Source organism: Idiotropiscis lumnitzeri, chromosome 8 (assembly GCF_059441095.1).
Source record: "Idiotropiscis lumnitzeri isolate Australia: NSW breed Sydney's pygmy pipehorse chromosome 8, RoL_Ilum_1.0, whole genome shotgun sequence".
NCBI classification, from domain to species: domain Eukaryota; kingdom Metazoa; phylum Chordata; class Actinopteri; order Syngnathiformes; family Syngnathidae; genus Idiotropiscis; species Idiotropiscis lumnitzeri.
Window position 1 is genome coordinate 4,650,294 of NC_142398.1, and position 27,329 is coordinate 4,677,622.

The 27,329-nt window shown below is 40.9% G+C and overlaps 1 protein-coding gene across 1 annotated transcript in view; it reads left to right on the forward strand.

Moving 5' to 3' along the window:
* The window catches only part of cacna1ib (calcium voltage-gated channel subunit alpha1 Ib), a 151,925-nt gene that overhangs the window by 98,306 nt on the left and 26,290 nt on the right, over positions 1 to 27,329 (forward strand). Inside the window, exons 13-27 of the mRNA XM_088302635.1 lie at positions 985 to 1,102; positions 2,322 to 2,477; positions 2,613 to 2,700; positions 3,222 to 3,391; positions 6,876 to 6,946; positions 7,113 to 7,584; positions 8,463 to 8,563; positions 14,405 to 14,528; positions 15,492 to 15,560; positions 19,463 to 19,641; positions 19,739 to 19,865; positions 20,760 to 20,885; positions 20,975 to 21,064; positions 23,933 to 24,125; positions 25,482 to 25,633. Coding sequence (XP_088158761.1) covers positions 985 to 1,102; positions 2,322 to 2,477; positions 2,613 to 2,700; positions 3,222 to 3,391; positions 6,876 to 6,946; positions 7,113 to 7,584; positions 8,463 to 8,563; positions 14,405 to 14,528; positions 15,492 to 15,560; positions 19,463 to 19,641; positions 19,739 to 19,865; positions 20,760 to 20,885; positions 20,975 to 21,064; positions 23,933 to 24,125; positions 25,482 to 25,633 — 2,236 coding nt within the window. The remainder of the gene's footprint in view (positions 1 to 984; positions 1,103 to 2,321; positions 2,478 to 2,612; positions 2,701 to 3,221; positions 3,392 to 6,875; positions 6,947 to 7,112; positions 7,585 to 8,462; positions 8,564 to 14,404; positions 14,529 to 15,491; positions 15,561 to 19,462; positions 19,642 to 19,738; positions 19,866 to 20,759; positions 20,886 to 20,974; positions 21,065 to 23,932; positions 24,126 to 25,481; positions 25,634 to 27,329) is intronic.

A 27,329-nucleotide genomic window follows, 5' to 3' on the forward strand; every position in this document is an offset into this window, starting at 1 on the left:
CCAGTAAATGAATGGGTGAGTTGGTTAATGTGGTAATAAGAAACCTACATGAGTTAGTAGTTCGTCAGTCTATCAGTCAGTCAGTTAGTAAAGAAATTACACAAAAATACAATACAATACAATACAACTTTATTTATATAGCGCATTTCCTATACAAGTCATACATAGTGTATTGTTATAGTTAGTTGGCAGTGAATGAGTGAGTTATTTAACATAGTTATATTAAAAGTATGTTAGTAAGTTTGTTTGTCAATTAGTAAGTTTGTTATATTAAAAGTATGTGTTATTTAGTCAGTCATTGAAGAATTTAAGTAAAAACTGTAAAAGTTATACATACTGTAGTACTCTGTATGAATAAAGTTGTTTTGTATGGTATTGTATAATCATATTGTATAGTTAAAGTTTACTAATAATAAAGAGAGTTCGTTAATATCGTTATATTAAAAGTACGTAAGTTAGTTACTTAGTTAATTATCAACCTTCCATTTTTGTGCAAGGGACATTCGAGGAGAGAGGTAAAGGCGCTCCAATTGTTGGAATGGCCTCGTTAGTGTTCCAATACTTTTGTCATTCAAGTGCATTTAGTCTCTCGTACCGAAACACCATCAGACACACATCTTTTAATTTTTTTCCCCAATTTCAAGTGTTTTCTGCCAGCCGCTATTATGCGTAGAGTGTTTTTGTGTAACTCGCCGCCAAGCCAGCCTTGGAGGTTCACAGTGGCTGACTATTAGCGTCGGATGCAATGAAACGAGCAGACACTTGAGGTCAGTTGAGGCTGTGCGTCACGCTTTAACAAGTAGACACTCCACGAGCAACGAGTGGAGAGCAGCAGCAGTGGCCTAAGGGCCAACGAGCTCCTACACTGGACAGCATGAACAGCAAGAACGATACTTGGTCTTATCCGTAGATGGAAACAGTCAGAAGATATCCAGTGCATGCATGTTTATTATGTGTTAACGAGTGGTGGTCTCTGTGCGTTAGTATATTGGGGATGCACATCTTTGGCTGCAAGTTCAGTCTGAAGACCGAGACGGGGGACACGGTGCCGGACAGGAAGAACTTTGACTCTCTGCTGTGGGCCATCGTCACTGTCTTCCAGGTACTATAGTCACACCTGCGCGCACATGGGCCGCTTCATTAGGGACACCACCATGTCACAGCCAATACAAAAGATGTATCAAACAAAGCTGATGTTAATAAAACAGTCATGGAGGTTTGGTTCATTAGTGAGTGAATACATGACTTGGTTAAACAGGAAATCAGTGAGTCAGTGTTCAAGACAATGACTAAGTCAGTGAGTCTGTGAGTGAGTGAATGCATGACTTAAATAGCCAGTGAGTGAGTGAGTGAGCCAATGAGTTAATTGTTATGTCTTTTGCTTGGTTGCTTGTTACTTAGTGTGTGTGTGAGTGAGTGAGGGAGTGTTAGGGGCCAGTGTGTGAGTGAGTTAGTGAGCCAGTGAGTGGGTGAGCCAGTGAGTGAGTGAGTGTGTGAGCCAGTGAGTGGGTGAGCCAGTGAGTGAGTGAGTGAGTGAGTGTTTGAGCCAGTGAGTGGGTGAACCAATGAGTTAATTGTTTAGTCTTTTGGTTGGTTGCTTGTTACTTAGTGAGTGTGTGAGTGAGTGAGCCAGTGAGTGTTTGAGCCAGTGAGTTGGTGAACCAATAAGTTAATTGTTTAGTCTTTTGGTTGGTTGCTTGGTACTTAGTGAGTGAGTGAGTGAGTGAGTGAGTGTTTGAGCCAGTGAGTGGGTGAACCAATGAGTTAATTGTTTAGTGTCTTGGTTGGTTGCTTGTTACTTAGTGAGTGAGTGAGCCAGTGAGAGAGTTTTTTAGCCAGTAAATGTTTGAGCCAGTGAGTGAGTGAGCCAATGTTTGAGTGAACCAGTAAGTGAGTGTTTGAACCAGTGAGCGATAAAGTGGGTACAATACAATACAACTGTATTAGTAAGTGAAGGACTTCACCATGGAGTGATTGCATGACTTTGCTAGCCAGTGGGTGATTGAGCGAGTCAAGCGAGAGAGTCAGTGAGTGAGCTACTGAGTGAGTGATTGAGTTAGTTAGCCAGTGAGTGAGTGAGTGAGTGAGTGAGAAGATAAAAGCGCCAGAGAATGAGTTAGTGAGTGAATGCATGACTTAGTTAACTAGTGAGTGATCAAGTGAGTGATGGAGTGACCTGGTAAGTGGATGACTGTGACTTTGTTGGTGAATTTGTGAGTGTGAGAAACTTGGCACAATCACACAAAACCTATCTGAGTAAGCGAGTGAGCAGGTTAATTGACAGTAAAGTAAAAGAGGTGTTGTCTTCACTGTTGTTTAAGATCCTGACTCAGGAGGACTGGAACGTGGTCTTGTACAATGGCATGGCGGCCACGTCGCCACTTGCCGCACTCTACTTTGTGGCTCTCATGACATTTGGGAATTACGTCCTCTTCAACCTGCTGGTGGCTATCTTGGTCGAAGGCTTTCAGGCAGAAGTAAGGCATGCATCACCACATCCATCACCTTGTGTCTCGTTTCTCTTCATTAGGCGACATCAAAGTTAGTGTGCCATGTTATTTGGTAAAGCTCGTGTACAAACTCTCCTCTTCACTTTCTCATGTGGCCACCAGGGTGACGCCAATCGCTCCTATTCTGACGACGACCGCTCCTCCTCCAACTTTGATGAGAGCGAGAAGCACGATTCGATAAAATTATCAGGTGAGATTTTTTAAAATTATTATTAGTATTCTCTACACAATTTATTCATTGTAGGATCTCCACATTTCCCAACCATTTCAAACTATTCCAACATAAAAATATTCAGCATGTTTAGAACATCTGATAAAGTATTTTTTGCGTTCCATCCTTCCATATTGCTCTGTTTTTTCGGCTGATTTAAACCAATACATTTTTAATAGGTTAAAACATGGGAAAATATTTGTCCAACTCCAAAAAATGCCACAGATTCAGAGTTCCACATTTTCCAGGACAACATTCTCATTATCAATGCAGACTTTTTACATATTGACCGATTCAAAACATTCTCTTTCATTTCATTTCACTGTCAGCTTTTAGCATTTTCCACGAAAATTGCATTGTCCAGTATTTTTACTCGAAAGTGGCAATGTTAGTCCTTATCAAAATCCTTCCACTTTGTGTTTTACTGTCACATGGTCAACAGTAGCGCCATTACAAATTGATGTTGATAAATTCCTCCTTTTTTTGATTTCTTTTTCCAGACCCCAGGATCTGCACCTTGACGCCCAACGGCCACCTGGAGCTGGGCACCCTCGTTGGGTCCCGGGTGGGGTCACACTCCTCCGAGAAGCGGAGCTTCACCGACGAGTCCCGAAACAGCAGTGTGATTAGTGGGGGAAAGAGGAGCCTGGAGAGACGCTCCCTCTCACTGGTATGTTCAACATCCATTACTTGATCCTGGTACTGCACAATATGTAGCAAGTTAAACTAATCCAGTAGTCTGCATCATCACTCAGAGCTAATTCTTGTCAGGACAAATGTGTCATGTGTTCTCAAAGGCAGTCTGTGAACGGTTAAACGTATAGCCAAGGATCCAAAAAGAAGAGGTATAAACGTAGCAAAGTAGAAACAGCAACAGCACTTCAGTTCGCTTTGACCTTCTGTTAAAAAGTTATTTAAAACAGCGCAAAACAACAGAAACAGCCAAAAAAACACCTTAAATACTTTTGGTAAAGGTTCTGTAATGCCAATTTCAAAGAGCAAAAATTACTTTTAAGAATGTCGTAGGAGGACAACGTGTTGGACAGCTAACCATTAAAAACGTTTGGGCTGTCAAATCAATTAATCAATTGTGCAACACTCCCTGAAAGTGTGTGAAAACATAAATTTAATCGTGCGTTAAACAGTTATTTTATAATCTTTATTTTGCAATGGATGTGGATGACCAAAATAGCAAAAATCCTGGCCTGGAATGTGACATCCTCGATGTCCCTAGCCACTAAAAACCTGGGCTTGAAATCAAATGCATCCATGTATTACCATCCATCCAGTGGCTTGCATAATGGATTGATGTATGCATTATCTGTTCCGCTTCTCCTCACGAGGGTCGCGTGGGTGTTCGAGAAGGCCCAGCCATCTTCGTACAGTAGGCGGGGTTCACCCTGAACTGGTTGCCAGCCAATTGCCGAGCACACAGACAAGTAACCGTCCACGCTCACGATCACACCTAAGGACAATTTAGAATGTTCAATCGACCTGCTATGCTGCATGTTTTTGGGATGTGGGAGGAAACCGGAGTACCCGGCGAAAACCCACGCAGACACGGGGGGATATACAAACTCCTCACAGGAAAGCCGTAGCCTGGGATCAAACCCTGCACCTCTGAACTGTGAGGCGTAAGTTTACAACAATAAATGTCCAGATGCCACTGAAACAGCATATTTCTAGCTCGTAAATGTCTTGATGTTGCAGGGTGATAGTTTTGGAAAGCTCAAATGAAATTGGAAGGTCATACTGCTGTAAAAACATTGTTCGGTTTTCATTTTATATCATATTTGGAATGGAATGTTATCAATCTGTAAAGACACACGAAATCCCCACCTACACAATGTCGTAGAAGGATGGAGGTACTACCTTTATAAAGATCATTCATAAAAAACATGGGAAGACAAGATCAATCAATCTTTCGACTCCCTTTTCGTAACAATGTTATTTCCAGTTCTACTAATCCACGGACCACAGAAGCAACCAAAACCTTGACAGGGACTCCCAGACTTCAAGTTGCCAGTGAATTATGAATGATTAAATGTGTTCATCAATTTGGAAAGCAACTGCTCATCGCAATCGTATTTCATATGACACTTGGTGGATTGATTGAAACATAGCTGCATTGTGATGCATTGCGCAATCTCGGGTTTTAATCACCGCTTTGGTTATGTGTCTGGCACGCTGAAGGTCAGGCACTGATGGATGATATTTGCATGATGATGCATGAGACCACACGCGTCATCAAATGAAGTCAAATAAGATTGGCTCGCATGTTATCCTAATTAGGTTGAAATAATCCCCATGCTGATGACAGCCGCTAGGGGGAATGTGTCATGGGATTATCCCTCCAAATACTTGATTTTTGATTGAATTTTACACAATTATTATTTGGGATACCGATGGTGTGAACGAGCACAGTATTCAAACGACACCTAAAATTGTTGTTTTCTTTATGAATTAGGTTTTTATCAAAAGACAGTCTTGTTGTTGAAGGGTGTGCTATTACATATTTAGAAGAGAATGAAATACAATAGAATACAATTAAACGTAGTGCAACAAAATGGAACAGACATAATTCATCCAATAGACCAACTGGATAAGACAGAACAGGAGTCAAGGAGGAATATTAAAGTCCACCTAGAGAGAGCAGGCTTCACAGTCAAGAGTGCGCCACCACATCCCATTCTGCAGGTGCGCTATAATAAGAAGCGGGAGGGGTTCATGCAAACCAACAAAGGCATTGACAGATGCGATCATGTGAGTGCGTCTGCATGAGTCTGTGTCCTCAGCCCAAGTGCTATGTTGTGCCATGTACTTTTTCTGCAAGAAGTTTAAGAAGTCTTGTTTGGCTGAATTACTATGATCATAAATGTCCAGTTTAAGCTCCTTGCTTCAAGTGGGATTAAATTAAACTCGAATGTAAAGACAACAGCTGTTACGCATAACAATTTTGCAGATTCACGGACGTTGTCAGTATCCTCCCAAGCACTTTCTCCCACCCGTGAACAGCACATACTGGGCTTTTGCTGATGTACAGGTTAGATGTGTGCGGACGTATGTTCATAATGCTGACACCTTATATCCACATACGAAAGAGGTCCAATTGTACTGTTCACACTGCATGAAAACAATTAGATACATGTCGACAAATACGTGGGCAAAAAAGTCAGAAATCAGATGCATTGTGAATATAAAATGCATCTCGTTGAGTTGTTCAATTATATGTATCCAGTTATTAAAGGTATTACACTTTTTAGCAAGAAATTCAAAATCAAAATCATGCCTCAACATTGAGTTACTGTTGTCGTATTAGTTGTCGCCTGTGGGTTGCGGCATACAGTGTGGAACAAATTATCCTGACGGCAAATTGCGGTGTCTAAAACACACTTTAACACACACGGGACTTAACTTCCCGTGTGGCGCACTTTATTACTGTTTCCATAGTGACGGCTATTTGGATTTATTTTCTCCTTCCACCGTACCGTAGCGGCTCAGGATCACGCCTTGGTGAAGGGTAAAACATATAATTAGGTCCATCATGCTGAGAGGATTAGACACGCCAAGACAAACGCGACTGTCTTCTCTTCCTAAGAAAAACATAAAATAGGGATGACACTTGCTGGGGTTGTGCATTTTAAAAGGCACAGTGCTGAGGGCAACCTCATTTGAAACGGCGAGTTTGTATTTCCCTTATTTATTCAGAAATAATTGACCCACTGTATCAGACCTCATTTTCTGTGGAGTTATCCTACTGAGTACTGAAAATCTTCAATGATGACCAATGACTAATAAACTTAACCTGGAAATGGAAAAAAATGAACCAGCCCTTGAAATGGCCTGTGTTAGCATTGGTGACTGATCTGAGGTGCCTTCTGGAGAGCATCAGTCCAAGCAGACCTGGGCATAGCAAAGCGTGGTCATTGTACATACAGTGGTATGACCATGGCACGTAAATGATCAACTTCTCCTACTTAAGAGTCTTTGCAGAGGTAAATAATAAAAGTGTAGACTAAAAAGCAAACATGTGTTTGCAGTGTCAGTAGCCATCATGTCAAAGAAAAGTGATCCACATTTGGTGGCTGTTAAAATCCTGAATAACGTATTTTGACCAGTGTGGAATTTCTTCACCATATTATTTCCTATTTTAGCGACATGGGCGCAGTTCCAACTACCACAATTGGGGGCGCCCATTCCATCCTCATTCTGCTTGGAGCCGCAGGTAAGAAATAACTATTAGTCGACCATTCTCCTTCATGAATTTTTAAGACGTGTGTAGCTGTTTAATGAATTTTAAAACCTTTTCTGGCACTAATAAGCCTGGAAATGTAAGGCCTAATAAAACAAAATTGTGTCAATGGCTTCTGTGTTTATTCATTCATTCAAAGGTCCAGCTCCAACAGCCTAGGCCGTAGGAACTATGGCTTTAGCGGGGCCCCTCTGGTGGGGGGTAGCCTCCGCGTACATAGCACTCGCACCCCTTACTCGTACCCTCAACCAGCCGAACAGGAGTCCCTCCTCACCCGGGCCCCGCAGCCCCACCATGCACCACCCCCTCATGGTCCTCCCACGGCCGGACTACTGCTGTCCAGGAGGGACCGTCGGGCTCTCTCGCTGGAGCTACCAGAGCTTCTCCGAGCAGCGGGTCAGCGGAGCTGCCCACCTCCCATCACCGCGGACTCCGGGAAGAGGAGCAGGGGGTCAGTCACGGGGGCTTCCGGCACGGGGAGCGGAGTCGGGATGGACCATCGGGACTGTAACGGCAAGGCCCCGGGACCCCACAGCCGACTGATGGTTGATGTTTTCCCACAAGTCAACGCACGCAAGGAGCGAACAGACCTGGATGAAGAGACAGACTATGTGAGTGGTGAACGCTACTTTGACAACTTAAGCCTTTTTTAAAACCACTTTATACCCCAACTGTAAACATAAAACAAAGAACACGAATTGGTGTATAAAACCTAAACCTTGGTTTTATACACCAATTCAAAATCCTACCTTGAACTGTTTACCGTTGCTTGAAACCCTCACCTTAGCATCACACCCTAACCCGGTTTTCTAATCTTAACCCTGGTTTAACACCGTATTTTAAACCCTAACCAAGTCTTGAACCACTTCTTTGAAACCCTCACACTTATTTCAAACCCTGAACAAGTCTTGAAACCCTAACTAAAAATTTTATGGCATGAAATATTTATATTTATATTTTGAATCAATGCCTGAAACACTGAGCCTCGTAAACATAATTTGAAACCCTAATCACTTTTTGAAACCCTATCCATGCCTTTAAACCTGAATTTGAAACTCTCATTATGATGCTTAAAAGCCTAATCTATGAAACTTGAGCCCATTGTCCATTGTTTGAAACGTGAACCTTGCTTAAAACCCTAACTTGATACCCTAAACGATGTTCATATATCCACGCAATTCTGGAAAAACCTCATTTGAAACCTAATCCCTAGCTATAGAATCCAAATTTGAACAACTAACAATTGTTTGAACTCATAAACAAGTCTTGAAACCCTGATCCAGGCTTGGAACCCCATTTGAACCCAATAAAACATTTTTTTTTTTTACAGTAATGTTAGGTTATGCTGAAAATGTTGGAAGCCTCCTCAGGCCACTTCCACTTTATAAAATCATTAATCCACCCCAATACTCTCAACATTTTATCGCAAAGTCAGTTATTCTAACTGGAAGTAGTCAAACGTTCTTTTTCTTCTTCTTCTTCCGTGCAGAGTGTTTGTTTCCGCATGCAGAAAATGTTTGAGGTGTACAAGCCAGACTGGTGTGAAAGCCGAGAGGACTGGTCCGTCTACCTCTTCTCCCCGCAAAACAAGTGAGTGAGACATTTGTTGCTACGTTCTCTTTTCATCTTGGTCATTTGTTTGTCTCTCATACACGTACAAGTCAGCACCAAAACACTTGATATTCACCACTGGAGTGCACTGGTGGTAGAGCTTTGGGCACCCCAAAGTATGAAGTTCTCACTTGAATGTCAAGGTCACAGCAAGGTCCAAGAATAAACACAAAATATTCTGCAATTTGTTCTGGAAATGGCAACAGGAGCAAAAATGAGTGCAGTTGTACTTTTTTTTTTTTTTTTACTATTTCAGAATCAGAATCAGAATGCCCCTTGTTGTCATTGTACTCAGTGTACAACAATATTGGAAAGCTCCCTTCTTCAGTGCAACATAACAAATCAATTAATTAAATATATCAATTCAATTAATTAAAGATTAAATCATGAAATAAAAATAAATATGAACGTAAGTTTGAACGGCCTGTTTGTTTTGCTCCAGTATTTACTGGAGGAGTGCCTTTAGCATTGTCAGTCACATCCATCTTTCCTCCGTCACATTTACGGAAATTGTGAACTCATTATTTGGCCCCTCGTCTACTTTGGCGAAAATGTAAGACTTTTAAGTTCGCCAGTTGGTTGTGAAAATACAATATTTTGATGTTATTAAATCGGAAAAATTAGCCAAATTTCAGAATTGGCTCTAGTTTTGGAGAATTGTTTGAAAAAGCCGCTAATGATATGCAAGTTACGACATTGGTATTGTCTTTATGCTACAACTTGTATGAAGTATCTATTTTTTCAAGCATGTCTATATAGCATTTTTTTTGACAATATTGTGAAAAACAGCAATTGTTATTGCAGAGAGTCTTTATCTATGCAAATGTTGTGTTTCTTGGCAAAATCAAGGACCAATTCAGAGAATTTGGCAAAATTAGGAGTAAGCAGCATACTTCTAGTAGCGATCAAACTGAAAATTGTAAATTACCAAAGCATTTGAATTATTAATTAATTAAATGAAATGATCCATCCATCCATGATCCAAACTCGTTATGCTCATGAGACTCGTGAGTTTGCAGCCAATCACTGGGAACACACAGTCACCTTGGGACAATTTAATTCAGTCAATCTATCATGCAAACTTCACTCAGAAAGGCCGGAGCCGCATTCAAATCCACAAGCTCTGCAATGTGAGCGGGGCGTGCTAACCAGTTGGCCACCATGCTGCCTCATTAGAAATTAATTGGCAAAAAATCAAATAAATTAGTGCCATTTCTAAAATGACCTAGATACCATTAAAATATTTTTGGCAATTTTTTGGGCCACATGTCAGGTTCAGACAACCTAGAATATTTGATAAAATAACAAATAAGGAAGGAAGACAAGTGTTTACAGAGGAGAAACTGACAACGGTCTGCTCAGTTTCAACTTTTGGGGGAAAGCAAAATAACGCGTAAATGATTCCAAAACAATAGAGTAGAGGTAGGCGTAAACTTTTAGTAAAGTTCAAATTCCAACAGTTTAGGCCTCAATTTTTTTCAGTCATTTTCCTACCATTGTTACAATTACACCAGTGTGACAACAGGCACACTACCTTTTGGTGCTCCGGTGATACAGCGGTGTCGCCTGCTTTCCGCTTTTCTTGACATACGACTTCTCAAACATAGGTCATTCTGTGGAATAATTTTTTTGCAAAACTATGGGATAATTTATGTACATTTATTCCAACACCATACCATTTTATCAAAAGGATAAGGTATGATAATAATATGAATAAAAAACTCAAAAGTTGTACTCTTATTTACTTCGAATGTGAAATCAATGTGAAACAGTAAACTCAAAACTTAACCCTTGAAATCAAAATTTGAAAACACAACCTTTCCTTGAAATTCTCATGTGACACATTAACCCATGTTGCAAAGCCTAATCAAGTGTTCAAAGGCTAATTTATAACCAGAGGCATGAAAAGTTGAAACCTGGTATGGATTGAACGGGACAAGCTCTGTCTGGATGGACGGGAGCATAGTCTCGAAAACAACTCAGCAGTAAGCGACGTTGAGTTATCTCCCGCCCGCACTAATGATTTGTTAAAACCCAGCCACTGTGCCATCTGAAGAATTTCTTCCCCTCCACAGACTGATATTGACTCACGAGATCGTCTGCACTTTTTTTTTCCCCTGCCGTCGGGAATGCCCCCCCCCCGAAGGCACGGCACGATGGCCACTTAAAGAAAGCCAGGGGGGAGCTGAGATGTGTTTTGGCTAGCTGGCAGGTGCCATCTGTCAAGCAGTGAGTGTGTATGTGTGTGCGTGTGTTTGTAATATTTGCACAGTTTTATAGCATGTTTGTCATTTGCCGTGCTTACATTGTATGTTTATCCGTGCATGAGAAGCGTAACAGCAAACAATTTATGCAACATCAGAGAGAATGTCAGCTCAGGCTCGATACCCAGAGATAAATGAATGGCAGGTCCCGAGGGGAAGTATTGCTGGTAAACTCAGTGATTGGCTCATTATTGCTGAAAACGATACAATAGCCTTGCCGTTATGTATTCAAAATCCTCTTAGCGACTGGTTAGCACGATGGCCTCACAGTGCACAGGTTGTGGGTTTGATTCGGCCTTCCTGTGTGGAGTTTGCATGTTCGCCCCGTGCCCAATATAAAGTATATAGTATTGGAAATTGGTCCACGCTTAAGGCACTCCGCATTATAATTCGCCTTATTGGTGGTAAAAATACAGTCTATGCGGTGCTCGATCTTTGACTTTATCAACTTTTCATGTTTCACTCAGCAATAATATATAAACACTTCTTCCTATATAAACAATATATAAATCGATAATATACATATAGAATATATATAGAATATACATAGATAAAATAAAGCCTATCTACAGACAGAAATGAAATTGTATTTTTTGTCATCCAAATTGCAGCCTTTGAAAATTCCATTCCTCTACATTTACAATTTGAATTTGACTAATTCTTCATCTGTAGTCCAGATGGTGAAAAACACCATATGCTCTTCTGTAATCTAACACAAATGTGTTACTGTACACAGTTGGAATTGACTTTTCACAGCAATCCTCCCCTCCAAAAAGATCAGTCTGTTTTGTGTGTGCATTACTTTTGTGCATAATACGAACACAATCCAGGAGGCTTGGAGGTCGGCGTGGAGCTACTTAACATGCATAGACACTTGTAAATTGTCACTGGGGGGCAGACGACTATGTGGGATTGCCTTTGTTTAAAGTGCTTACAAGTCACCCAGGCCTGGCCTGACAGGCGTGGGTGCTCTCAGTATCTCGCTTCACACCTGCACTGCATTTCGCCTTTAGGAAGGAATCTGCTACGAGGCCAGAAGTGCTTTTTGTTGTTATTGCCTCTCCTGATGAAGTGATGGTTAGAAGTGGATTCCATTGCATCGTATCAAAATTAGACTTCAACCTTTTATATGACATTATAATTGTAGTGTGTCGCATTGTGTTGCGTATATACTCCAATTTTAAAGCAATGCGATTCCCTCCGAATGTTTCAAGATGATTTCCTCCCATGATGAAATCAGATGTTTAATTTCAGGTACAGTACGATGAGGTGCAATTGCATCCAACGCAGACTTTTGTGTCAAAAATAACTCAATATGGGTCAAGAAGGGACTAACACAACTTTTTGGGTTATTCATATTACCCCCAAAAATAGGTCCAAAGTAATGTGGGTTGGTTTTGTACTAAACAACCCACTGAATTGGGCCGTCTTCCGGGCGAGTCATTTGACTGATTGTGTGGTGTAAAATTGTAAAATCAAAAAGTTAGGTCAGCCCCTTTTTGATTTTGGGTTATTTTTTTCCCCAACTATTTTTAGAGTGTACGATGCGCCTCAATGACAGTGCTACGCGACGCAGCATGATAAAACAAACTCCGACTGTGCTACAGTTCAATATAATTCACTCATGTTTTACTCCAATGCGATTCTATGATTCACTCCGTGACGCAATATGAGTCATTCCAAGTACAACATGTCATAATCCACACCGCTCATCCTGTACAGCAGGGGTCTCAAACTAAATTTACCTGGGGGCCACTAGAGGCAGACTCTGGGTGAGGCTGGGCCGCAACAGGTTTTCCGCAAGAAAAAAATCAAAAAAATCTAATCTTCTCAAATGTCTTTATTTTTATTTTTTAACGCATAATAAGATTTAAAAATAAATAAGGAATTAATAAGAAAATTAATCAGTAATAAATAATAATAATAATAATAATGAGTCAAATGTCTGTATTAACAGTTCTTTAATCTTCTTCTGAACAATGAATTGTCCTGAACATGAGTGGAACATTCATCAATCAAACCCTTACTAAAACATCGAAAAAAAATTACAATCCTACCCTCGTTTTAAAGCTGAAGATGTGCCCAACAATAATCCGCGGTTCAATTTTATCCACTGTGACCAGGTAATCCTACATTTTATAATTAGTCCCGTCTGTGCTAGTGCTGATGCAAAGCTCCGTCAGACTGGACATCCTGTTCGCGCATGGGTCTCCTGTCAATCAAATCAAAATCTTGTCAAATAGCAGCGATCCTAAGCATAAACCATAGTTCTGGGATGAGTAGGATTACTTCTGTAGTTATAAAGCTTTAATTACACTGTAATTAAAGCTTTATAACTACAGACTGGCACTTTACACTGTATCAAATTCGCGGGCCGCACGAACATTAAACTTTCCTAATAAGGCGGGGGCCGCAAACTATCATCCCGCGGGCCGCAAATGGCCCGCGGGCCGCGAGTTTGAGACACCTGCTGTACAGGGTCGCGGGAGGGTACTGGCGCCTATCCCAGTTTACTACGGGCGAATGGCGCACTACACCCTGAACAGGTCGCCAGCCAGTCACAGGGCAGACATAGACACCGTCACCAAGTGGGAACTGAACCCATGTTGCCCGCACACAAATCAGGAGAATGTACCACTACACCATCGGTACAATATGTTTGACTTAATTACAATACGTTAGGTCACTAGTCCCTTTACGTTCACCTTGAAAATTCACTCAATTTGAGATTTGTACGAGTCATTCCAGCAACAAAGCGATCTGACACGCTACGCTTTGTAAACATTTGGGTTAAAAATATTCCAATTTGAATCAAAAATTGACCGATCCACTTATTGGCTTAGTTTGATCCGCCTTTTTTTAGTACAAAACAGCACAACTTTTTTGGGATGGTTTAGTACAAAATTATTCATTTTTGATGTCGACTTAAAATTACATCACAGTTGCTCAGGTTTCAGGTCACAACCAATCACCAGCTCACCTGCTTTTTGAAGCTGAGCCGTGATTGTTCGATGGAAAAACAGGAATTAAATATTAATCAGAATGCCATGTTTAGACTATTGGAGGTGCATAGAACATTTTATTGGAAATATTTTTGGGGGGGGGGCTGACTTCCCCTTTAAACCCAAATTAAGACATGGTGCATTTAATGTCAATAACGGTACAATGATCACAACATGATATGATTTGCATCAATTACAATGTTATGTAATCCAAATACTTTGCCAAGAAAATCTTGCATTGTTTTGTGTCCTTTTCAGACCATTCATTGTCGTATTTCAGTCTTTAAGTGACTTTTCTAAGCTTGATTAACTCTTTTGTTTTGGAACATTAAATATAAGACTTCCTGCAGACAGGCTTTAAAGCAAATGAAACAATCTTTTGAGACACAGCTGGCGACACGAGATGCAAAACTATGTCGAATGTACTCTGCCTCTTCTCACCTTCCAGTAAACGATAGCATGGTTGAGTAATGCTAGAAACCCCCCTGGATGCCGCCTTGGACGTTATTAAAGGAACAAATCTTACATGGTCTCTTGTTGTTTTCCTCTGCCAGGTTCAGGGCTCTCTGCCAGTCCATCATCGCTCACAAGCTCTTTGACTACGTGGTCCTGGTTTTTATCTTCCTCAATTGCATCACGGTGGCTCTGGAGAGGCCCAGGATCCTCCAAGGCAGCCTGGTAACATTATTTACGAATACCAGCTATTACTTTTGCATTTTGGATGCCTGCAGCATGCTAGGCGGGGGAGGCAATGTATGTTAGTGCTTACTGGCTGGAGGTCGGGCTGTTGTTATCTACACACTAAAAATTCCGGAATTGGCGAGTGTATCGTGTATGGCGTAATCGCAAAGATTGAAAGCTACCAGTCACCCATGCCAGTCACTGATGCAATCTTGAGAATGATCTACTATTATGAAGTAAAGGACAGGACGGTTTTCTAAGTCAACTGCATTCATGTCAAACATCTCAAATGTGCAAAAGATCTGGAAGATTATGCAATTATCACATTGGTTAGTTTTAGCCCTTACTGAGTCAAATTCTCAACCCAATGCGCTTGGTATAATTAACCCAGCATTGGCTCTGCCCCCTTAGGGCCCTGCATTATTTGGGTTACTTGTACCCAAACCTACCAATCCATGTTTCCAACCTTCTTATTTGAATATATATTATGAAACCTCCCACATATGGCGTTGGAAAAAAATACCGCACAACCCTTGTTCTAAAGAGTTTTGTTGATTTTTAAGCCATGGCCTACCTAAAGGGGCATTTGTTTGGACAAATCTATTGGAATGATGACAACAACTATAGCTCATAATAGTTTAGGAGCTGATATATACCAAATTTCCTTTTTTGTTGTTATTGTTGAATATAATCAAAATCACGAAGTATACAATTAAGCATAAAAGCATGCCAAATAGAAAATAAAATATTATGAAATCAGCTATATTTTGTATTCAGTTATTATAACTTCTACTGGACCACGCATTAAAATGAACAGAACATTTTTTCCGTGACTGTGTGTACCCATCTACTTCCTACTTTGTATTTTCCGACCAACTTTTCCTTTCTAACTCTTTGTCCTTCCGACTTATATTTTGTGCCTAGCTACCTACCCCCCTATTTTTCCATCCTGTGTTCCAGGAAAGGCTTCTCTTGACCATTTCCAACTATGCCTTTACTGCCATCTTTGTGGCCGAGATGACCCTCAAGGTAAGAAACGCCCCTCCTTGCTCTCCTCTTTGACTCTAAATCTTCTTCCTACTTTATCCTCAACACCGGTTCATTAGTGGTGAGATAATCAAGTTAAGTAGTGGGATCTCATGCCTCAGAGGTCTTTAGCTTCTCCTGGTCCTGGTGCGCCTCCCATCTATGCAAACACTCTTTATTCTTCCAAAATGACGTCAGGAAGTGCGATATCTATTATTCATTTATGAAGGGCCTTCATTTCATGGGTGTTCATTTCTTTCCTTCGATGTTCATCATAGTGGGAGGTGAGGCAGAGTTCACATGTTTCTACCAGTTTCTTAACATGTTCTTTTTCCCCCTTTTGAGTACCATTTCCCTGTGCATGTTTTTTCACGTTATATTTCCCCTTTGAAGCTTTGTTTTAATGCCGCCTTCTTTTTGTAACGTAACAAAGCAAGCTCGCATTGTTATTCGCGTTTAAAGGTGGTAGAGGTGGAGGTTTTCTCAAATAGTCGCTGGGAAGGTGCCCTGCTCTCTGGCTGCCTACATACGTGCATCAAAAAACAAACAAACAAAAAAAAGTTAACAAGATTCCTGTTCATCCATCCATCTATTCTCTGAACCACACTTCAATGCGGTCGCGGGCCTGCTGGAGCCTATATCCCAAGCTGTCTTTGTCCTGAACTGATGGTCAGCACAAAATTCACACCTAAGAACAACTTAGACTCTTCATTGAACCTACCATGCATGTTTATGGAATGTGGGACCTGTTCTTTCAGCCTACCCATTTATTTTTCCTGCCTACATTCCTACTTATCCATTTGACTTTGCTGTTTTTCCATTCCATCTATTAATCTTTTTTACACGCAGCTGTTTCACCTCCCGCTTCCTTTTTCTGAACCACCTATCTCAGGGATGGGAAACTTACCATAAACGATAGAGGGAGCCACAAATTTTCATCAGCACTACTGGAGGGGTACAAAGGATCTAAACAGATATATGACAAGAAGCAGCATTTTAAATTTAGACTAAATACGTGCATGTCTGTTTTGTTTTATTGAACCAATGTACATCAAGTGTCATGTTATATTCTCTTATTTATCTAATTTATATATTTAATTGAATTATTGTTGTATTGCACTGGAGAGGGGAGCTCTCTAATCTCGTTGCACACTTGAGCACAATGACAATAAAGGGATTTCTGATTCTGATCTAGCCTTCAACAAATCAAGGGTTTGAAAAATCCCAAAATAATTGCACATAGCTCTCGTGCATAAAAATTAGACCTCATGTGAAGCAAAGTTGGCCAACCAGGTTTTCAGTAATACTAACGGTGAAAACAAATTTGAGCATACAATAGGGATTGTTTACAAAGTATAATTACCCCTCACATTTTTTTTAAATTAATCTTGGGGCCACTCAGAGTGAAAGCGGGTGCCACATACAGCCCTTCCCTTACCTATATTTTGCATTCTTACGACCTACAATTTGTTCGCATCTAGAAATGCTTTTTACTTACCTTATTTTTCTATCCTCCCTACCATACTGAGTTTTTCAGACCTATCCATCCACCTTTTCCTGCCTATACAGTTGAGCTTGTGTCCATTGCATTGGCTTCAATATCTGCACATATTACGTCAAGATAGTGTTTATATATCACACACACAGACACACGCCCAAACACACATGCGCACACGCGCATAGACATAGACAGCAAACTGATCTGTGCAACCTTGACCACAGGCTTCTAATTAGAAACAGTGGGACCACATTTACCCCCCTTTGAAGTCAGAAATTCATCATGATGAAATAAAAGATCTCCAGCATGCTTTCATTTCATGCTTTTCCTTTTCTTTCAAGTGAAAAGCAAAGAAAAGGCCATGAAAGATGCCTGAGGGAGTGTTAAAAATGTTAACACATCCGCAAGCCAAAGTAAAATGTGTTAATGGTCATTGAACTGAGCTCTTGTAATAATGCACATTTGAAAGCACGTGTTCCAACATGTACTTCACCCAAAAAAAAAAGTTTAGCTGTTGTTTCCCGAAAAACCTCCTGACAGAATTACTAGTCCTTTTCCGCTATTCTCTGTTTCCCCTTGAGAATGTAAGCAGCGTTGTGTTCCTGCGTGGCAGTTTTTTAGCAAGCAAGCGTTGGCAGGTGTCAAATGACGCCCCTCTGAAACATCTCACAAAAGCTTTTTTTCTTCCAAGCTTTTCTTTTTCCCCCTCAAACGTTTTCCCCTGTCACAGTCTTCAGCCCGCCGCCCGCCGGGATGCCCGCATTCCTCCCCGGGATATTCTTATTCCTCGCCTTTGTCATGTGAGCTAAATGTTGATGGATTTGTAACATGGTGGATGTCTTGCATGAGCTTGGGAAGAAAGCTAGAATGAAAAGAAAACTGCGCCCACTGTGAAACATGGAGCTGTTGCTGCATCTGGAACAACAAGCTGTGTATCTGTGCTGAGTTGAATCAAAGCCGGTTCAGTTGACATGACCGACGTCTGAACAAAAGTAGTTGCTGCATTGAAATGGAACAGACACAACCCGTCCAAGAGACATAGAAAAGACAATGACCAACAGTTACAGCATCCCGTTTTCGCAGAAGAAAGGAAAAAACACAAGGGAGTGGGAAAAAAAACAACCTCATATTGAGTTCCCCTGAGGGCAATGTAGTATGGATTTCCAAAGAAAAACATCAGTAATCATTCATACATAAATACACAACACACTGATAAGCATAATGTGGAGTTGTGGTGGAGTGTGTCAGGCGTGACATGCTTCACTGCCAACAAGGCACCACCAAATCACGTTCTACAAGTGTGCCATAATAGTGGAAGGGCCAGGGTGGGTTGGGGCTGAAACCAGCAAAGGCATTTAACGCAGAATCCTACTGCATCATTCAGTTGCTCTTATAGCAGAGCAATAAGCTTGCTACTGCTCTGAGTAAAATCTCAGACAGAATTGCTTTTAAACGAAATACAGTATTAGTTTTCATTTCTGAGCTCAGATTATAAACATGCCTACAGGGTGCAGCATTCCATCAGCGCTAACTCAAAAGGATGACGATTAACCCAGAGAAAGTGACAAGAGGCAGACCACTAGATTTCATTGCAGCCTTTGACATCATTGATCATAAATCTTTGTTAGATATATTGGAATGTTATGGTTCTACTACAAATACAGTTCCAGAGCGGTATCTGACAAACTGAAAACAGACGGCCCTCTTTTATTGGACGTTTATCAGAGGTCAGAACAATTTATTGTGGACTTCTAGAGGGAAATTCTTTGGATCCATTTACGTTTTTCAATATTTACTGATGACCTGCGATTCATCTGAAAGAAAACTGAGATATCTTTATTTAAGGCCCATGGTGGGATCCTTTCTTCTGTGATGATGTGCTAAACGTGTACATATAATATGGTACAGCGTTTGAATTTGGCTTTGCAAAATATGCTAATTCAATTTTTGAATTTTTGAGTTAAAATATATAATCTAAAAATTAAAAAAAAATAATAATAATCTTGAGTTCACGCTTTAATTTTGACAGCCCCACCGATTTGCAACAGTGAATTCTGAAGATTTGAATTTTCCAATCATAGGGTACAGGCAGATTATAGCAGCATAGTTTTGGTGATTTGCTAAAATTACCATAACTTGGCTCCCTAACCCAAAGTGCTGCATATGAAAAATGGTAAGCTCTGCTTTCATGTCTCTTTCAAACTCCCACGATGAGTTGGATCTGCTCTGCGTCCATCTTCTAGGAGCATGAAACAAACAAACAAAAAAATATATATATATATTGAAACTGACTAAATGGAGAGAAAATGAGCTTAATATTAAAAGACGTTAACATGAGAACCCCCGCTGAGCTTCCTGTGTGGTCATCATCATCTCCTCATCTTCCCTGCGCCTTTTATCTCCACAGGTGGTGTCCATGGGTTTGTACCTGGGTGAGAAGGCCTACCTGCGGAGCAGCTGGAATATTCTGGATGGCTTCCTCGTCTTTGTGTCGCTCATTGACATCGTGGTGTCCATGGCGGGTGGCGCTAAAATCCTCGGCGTGCTCCGCGTCCTCAGACTATTGCGGACATTGAGACCACTCAGGTTGGTTTGGGGGAACTACAATCTAAACCTCTACCCCAAAACTTGGAACCACAGTTATATTGCTTTGTCTTTTTTTTTCCTCTTCATCTTCTGGCAGGGTCATCAGCAGAGCTCCTGGTTTGAAGCTAGTGGTGGAGACCCTCATTACATCCCTCAAGCCCATTGGCAATATTGTCCTCATCTGCTGTGCCTTCTTCATCATCTTTGGAATTCTCGGAGTTCAGGTATTTTCGGCATGCTTTTAAAGCTTAATGGTTGGTTAGGTGTTTGGGTCAGTGTTAGGTTGTAGTGTTGATGTTTACTGTTTTGGTTAGGGTTGAGCTACTGTAATTATCAGGGGTGAGGGTAGTGGTAGGTCTTAGGGTTGGGGTTGGAGTCACGGTTAAAGTTAGGGTTGTGAGTTCATCTTTAGGGTTGGTTAGGGTTTGATGTTCAATACTTTGAGTTCGGGTAAATGTAAGGGGTTTAGTTTAGGGTTGTGGGTTAGGTTTCTGGGTTAGGGTGTTGACTGTAGGGGTAGTGTTTGGTATTTGAAGTGAGTTTTAGCAACTGGGCAGGGCTTAAAGTACAAGGAGTTATTTTAGGGGTTAATACAGGGGCTGTGAGTTTGGTTTATGGGTTAGGGTTAAGTTCAAGGGTTAATTACAAATTGAAGGGTTAGGGATGGTTTTAAATGTTGTAGAGGCAATATTGGGGCTTAGTGTTAGAGTGTGTATTGGTGCTGAGATTCACTCTAAGTGTTAGCTACTTGGGTTAATGTTAGAAAATGTGTTAAGGTTAAGTGTCTGCGTTAAGGGTACTGTGTCGCTAAAAGGTACTGCTTGAAGCCCTTTAACAAGCGTCTATTTTCATAGTCCTGTTTTCATCAATTCAAAGTTTCTTTTCCTCTGCAATATCCTTCTTGAGCCTTATATTGTTCTCAGTGTACCCATCATGCAACACTTGTGAATGACAATTTTCCTCACGAGGGAAAAGCAGGCTGTCAACAACTGGTGCAGTCAGACTCTTTCATGTGTGTGCTGGAGTTGCATTGGGTGCTAATTATAGAAGCACATCAGAAAAGCATATCACAACAACAAGTGCCTTGATGGAGGCACTTCTGTGTGTGCGTACGGCAGCTGTTCAAAGGCAAGTTCTACTACTGCGTGGGGCTTGACGTGAAGAACATCACCAATAAGTCCGACTGCCTGGTCGCCAACTACCGATGGGTGCATCACAAATACAACTTTGACAATCTCGGCCAGGTACAAAGTGCTTTTAATCAATCAATTGATTCCTAAAGAGCGTTGTCCCAATCCTTGAGTCCACCATATTTTTGTATATCCTCCGAAAGGCTCTGATGTCCTTGTTTGTGCTGGCCTCCAAAGACGGATGGGTGAACATCATGTATCACGGACTGGATGCAGTGGGCATCGACCAGCAGGTAACACACTTCATCCAAGAATGTCATTTGCAAAGACTGTAACATTGAAAATATTGCCACAATGTTTGGTGTTAGAAGTCGGCTCCAAAGATTAACCACCTTCATATATTGACCAACCAAATATTTCATCCTTATTTACCCACGAGTGCCCCTTTCTACAATGCTGCATTATTTTGAGACAGAAGTGGGATCCAGAGGGTTGAAGATCAGGACATTAGCTTTGTGGGACGCAAATTACAGAATTATTTTATTAATCCTCACAAGAGCCTTTGACGGTATAATGAGATATTGCACTACTTGGGAACTTGACACTTCTTGTGTTTGTAACATTAGCTATTACTTTAGAATATCTTGTCTACCACATCAGAAAATGGCTCCAACGGAAATATACAATTTATTATTAACCATGCAAATGGGATCAGTATATGTCAGGTTTGGTATCAGAAGTATAATCTAGAGCAGGAGTGGGCAAACTACGGCCGGGGGGGGCACATGCAGCCCGTTAAACGTTTATATACGGCCCTCCAAACTTAAAAAAAAAATTAAATGAATAAACCTTGTCAATGTTTTATTTTCTTAATACGCCAGTGTGTCAAACACAGATATTTTGTCGTCATGCTTTTGTTCATTTTCATTTTAAATAAATGTATTTTTTTTCTCAGATGAGGTGATGTTACCAAGACACTGCTCCTGGTCTGGCCCCATTGTCAAATTTTAGAACCCATTGTGGCCCACCAATCAAAAAGTTTGCCCACCCCTGATCTCGAGGATTCGATAAAAGTTAATCATAAGATCTTTTCTAATATATTATCTTGATATTTGGTGGTAGAAATGAGATCCACAACATTGAGCGACTGAATAATATGTTGGCTAATTTATTTAGATACACAGCAGGGTCAGAAACAGACTCACCGCATCATTTGGTGTCAGAAGTGGGATCCAATGGACACTGTAAACAATTGTATGTTATGGTCGCAAGGCTTTTTGTTTATTGAAGCTTGCTAGTATAGCATGCAACCATACTGCCACAACATTCTGCATGGTTTTAGAAGTTTGCCTAGAGATTAAGTGCATTTCTTCAGCGCATCAACTTATTTTCTCCTCAACCAAAGTGTCGATTTTTTTTTTTTTGCCTGGCACTTTGTGTTGCCCACAGGCGCTCACACTCCATATGTAATAAGTCAACTGACGTAAAGAGATTCTCCCTCGCAGTTGCTTTCATTTCAAGGCCATTAAGTAATCTACTACAGGGAGATTTTCTCCTTTCTTCTGGATGATTCCGTCTGGCAGCCACGGGGAGGGAAAACGAAGGAAAAAAAGAGACTAATCCAATTTTAGCTTTCAGCTCTTTTTCACACAATTGCACGGCTGCTGCTTTTTTGTGACACTTCAACCGCAATTGTTGTTTGGTAATAATAACTTCTACCTGCTCATTTTTCAATCTTCTGGATGTATTATATATTTATCATTTATATATTTATACAGCATATGTATTTTTTGTGCAGAGCTGGCTGCTTGGCTTTAGATAATTGGCTGACACTTCTATAGAAACCAGACAGTGATCTGACTTTTAAAAATATGAAATACGGGATAGCATATTATATCCAGCATACTTCAATAAGTGGTGGTCTTCCTGGCACAACCACTTCATGGAGAACTCCTGCATAGTCTGATATGGTGGAAATTTAGGACAATATAAATCAGATATCAAGAGTTATGATTAGTGCTTAAGCTTAGATGTTTATAATGTTCATGCAAGTGTTAGTGGTTAAATTAGATTTAGGGAACCCAAGAGGTAGAGCAGGTTCTGGACCTGATATTTATATAATGAAAAAAAAGTCATCTTTTTACATGTTTGGTACTTAGACAAAATAAATTAAAAGAAAAAATGGGAAAAAAAAGAGGGGCAAATGTGTTGTCTTTTTCGAAAAACACATAACTAAAAACAACCACAGCTTCATAGAGAGCAGTGCTGTGCATAAAGTAAAAATCAGACATAAAAGCAAAGGCAGTTAAAATAATAAATAAATAAAATCTAAGCAGTAAACACAAACAAAAAATTCCTCGTCTTATGCTTAGTTGCAAGTCAAAGAAAACAAATGGTGGTTTAAGATGTGTTTCTAAGATGGAGGAACCATCCATTTTATATCTAAAATGCTTTTCCTCACAAGGTTCACGGGGGCGCTGGAGTAGGCAGGGTAAACCCCGAACTGGTTGCCAGCCAATCACAGATGAACAACCATCCGCGCTCACAGTCATAGCTAGGGAAAATTTAGATTGTTCAATCAACCTATCTTGCATATGGGAGGAAACCAGAGTACCCAGAGATAATCCACACAGGCACGGGGAGAACATGCAAACTCCATACAGGAAGGTTTGAAGATTTGAACCCTGCACTTCCGATCTGTGAGGCCATTTTGCTGACCAGTCCCCCACTGTGCCTCCCTGGCTTGGAGGTCACTCCGAATAATAATTAAAAGATGAAAAATCCGATTAAATCTGTGGGTCACATCAAAGCCAGCAGTGCCATTAAAAAAAAAATCATATCCTCGATTAACTCTCTTTATTAACATTTACCCAAAAAGTACTTGTATTTATCAAAATTAGAAAAAAATAGAGGGTGAGGGTTGGTTATTTATAGTGAAAAATCAAATGATAGCCAGAGTTATACAAAGAGGGAGGGAGTAAGGGCTAAGTTAGCATTTGTGCTAGTGCTTATGATGAGGGCATCAAATAACGGATAAGGTGGTGTTTGCAGTGTGGATTAGCAATTACAATTTGCGCTAGAGTTAGGGGTTAAAGTTTGAGTTTAATAACAGTCATTAACATTTTTATCCTCCCACTCATCATTGTCATCCCCACTTACAGCCGGTGATCAACAACAACCCATGGATGCTTCTCTACTTCATCTCATTCCTGCTCATCGTCAGCTTCTTTGTACTCAACATGTTTGTGGGCGTGGTGGTGGAGAACTTCCACAAGTGTCGGCAACACCAAGAGGTGGAGGAGGCCAGGCGGCGCGAGGAGAAGCGCCAGCGACGCATGGAGAAGAAGAGGCGCAGTAAGAAAACACAGAAAAAAAATGATCAATGTGATGCTAATGCTAACAGGGCTCCATTTTATATTAATTTAAAGTCAAGATATGAGGCTGCTTGTGAACTGATTCCAAAATATTGGTGATTTTTTTTCCCTCTCCAAAAAGATGTAGGGGGCAGAGAAAAAGAGGGCAATCGTTTCATGGCATTGCCAAATGCTGGCTTCATGAAAACTGGGAAAGTTGGCAATTCCCGCAAGAAACATGTCTGTGTGACATTAAAAGGGATGAAATAAGAGGTTAGGATGTCAAGAGTGTTGGTCCGACCAACATGCCAAATGTTATGCTATGCTAATGCTATACTAATACTAATAGCTTTGCAATTCATCAGTACATGAAAAGCGTTCTCATTTGGGAATGTTCCAAATTATTAATATATATTAAAATGTTCCTGAATTGAAATCAAAGATAACATGGACAAAAAAAGCAATGATGTAGTTTCATTGCCAAATGCTGTGTTCAATACAATACAATATACAATACAATACATTTAACATAAAAAAATAAAATAAAAATAACTCAACAGAAAACATTGACAATAAGGCAAATTAAGTTTCTGTTCGGGCGCTGGGTGTGTGGAGGACCCAATAGCAAAGATGGAGACGGATTAGCAGAAAAGGTGATTATTTTACTTAACCAAGGCTGCAGCAGGTGATAGCAGTTCAATGAAAGCAGTCCCAGGTCAAGGAAAACAATCAAATTGGTTGCAGGGTGGCAAGCAAAGAGCACAGAACAATCTGAGGAATGCAGGGAATAAGGCAGAGTCAGGACTCTAAAAACCACTTGGTGGAAATACAAGAAAAAATGCCTGGATGTACAAACTCATAATGGAGAGTGTTGATTGGGACACGAGGTGGAGCCTTGGACTAGCTGATAAGTACTGCTGATAAGTTCTGTTGATAAAAATTGGTTGCACCGGGTTCCAGCACCACTTTCTCTTCTGCCCTGAAAGATGCCCCCCAATACACACACGCACACGCACCCGCACCGGCACACACACGCACACACGCACACACACAGACGCACCCCGGCTCAGTCACAAAAAGTGTAAAAGATGTCATTAATTATCTATATTTAACCATTTTTTAATTTCAACATTAAATTGGTTTGTGACAACCGCGAATTTCAGATCATAGTGGTTAGCTATGTTTTTGGTATGCACATAAACTGAAAACTTTCACGTCAAACCATCGTCCTTTTATTGTGCGAATCCCCTAGGGCGCATATTTTGTAACTAGATATATCAAGAGCTCAGAGTAATTTATTCCCAATATCCCATTTTACTAAAAAGCAGCATTCTTATTACTATGTACTCATGTGCAGAGGCTCAGAAGCTCCCTTACTATGCCTCCTATGGCCCGGCACGTCTGGCCATCCATACCTTGTGTACCAGCCACTACCTGGACTTGGTCATCACCTTCATCATCTGCATCAACGTCATCACCATGTCACTCGAGCACTACAGCCAGCCTCAGGTAATCAATCGTGTGCATATAACGTATCTATGATGTCATGTTTTAACATTCATATATAGCATACTAACACCTTGCATGTAAACAACGTGGACGCCTGTTTGTGTTGAGTCACAGAAAATGACCAATTATATAAATAAATATGAAGCTCATTCAATAGATGATTAACGTGTGAAATAATTCCATGAATTTTACTCATGGTAATTCATGAAACAACAATTTAATAAACAAGCACTGATAACCATTTACTAAATTATTATTAGCAATATTTTAAATGAAAGAGAAATAAAATGGTAGTTGAATACATGCAAAGATCATTAAAATGTCATTAAATTGAATTAAGAAAGCCATATGATGAATTTGGAATTTTTTAAATGAAATATCTTGAAAAAAAATCTGTATAGATTGTTCATTTATCTGTAAAATAAATAATTTTGAAAATGATTACGTAAATAAAATAATACAATTGCATAATTTTAAAAGTGTCATGGAATATATAAATTGTTCTCCAAATAAATATTTATTATTATATTTTATTGATATAGCATTTTAATTGACGGATAAATGATTTCATCCATCCACCCATTATCTGACGGTTATCCGGGGTCGGGTCGCGGAGGTAGCAGCTTCAGCAGGGAAGCGCAGTCTTCCCTCTCTCAGCCATGTCTTCCAACCCCAGACGTTCCCAGGCTAGCCGGGCGACATGGTCTCACCAGCATGTCCTGGGTCGTCTTCTGGTCCTTCTGCCGGTGGGATATACCCAGAACACCTCACCAGGGAGGCATCCTAATGAAATGCCCGAGCCACCTTATTTGGCTCTTTTCAACGTGGCAGAGGAGCGGTTCGACTCTGAGTCCCTCTTATCAAGCTTATCATCCTATGTCTAAGGGAAAACACCCTGGAGATGAAACTCATTTCGGCCGCTTGTTTATTGTTCTTTCAGTCACAACCCACCCTATGGTCATAGGTGAGGGTCAACCGGTAAATCGAGAGCTTTGCCTTCCGGCTCAGCTCCTTCTTCACCAATACAGGGTCTGCTTCACAGCGGACATAGCACCAATCCACCTGTCGATCTCACGCTCCATCGTGCAGTCACTCGTGGACAAGACAAGAGATACTTTAACTCTTCCACTTGTGGCAGGATCTCGTCCCCGACCTGGAGAGGGCACTCCAGCCTTTTCCGACTGATGACATTGGTCTCAGATTTGGCGGTGCTGATTTTCATCCCCACCGCTTCACATTCGGCTACTAACCGCTGCAGTAAGAGTTGGAGTTCACAGCTTGAAGAAGCCAACAGTACCACATCATCTGCAAAAAGCAGAGAGGCAATACTGAGGCCTCCAAACCAGACCCCCTCAATGCCTCTGCAAAATGTATATCCACACCTCTCACCTCTCACAACTTCCCGAGTGGAAGAGTGTCCAACCCCTCTCAAGAGGACTGGTACAAGAGCCCAAACTGTGTGTGAAGGTGAGCCCGACTATATCGAGTCGGAACTTCTCTGCCTTGCACACCAGCTCGGGCTCCTTCCCTGCCAGAGAAGTGACATTCCATGTACCAGAGGATCGGACCGCCAAGATCTCTGATTTTTTGCCATTGCGCGGCTCACAGCGCACCCGACCCCTTTGGCCGCTCCCACATTTGAGGAGCCCATGGGAAAGGGGATCCATGTTGCCTTTTCGGGCTAAGCCCGGCACTC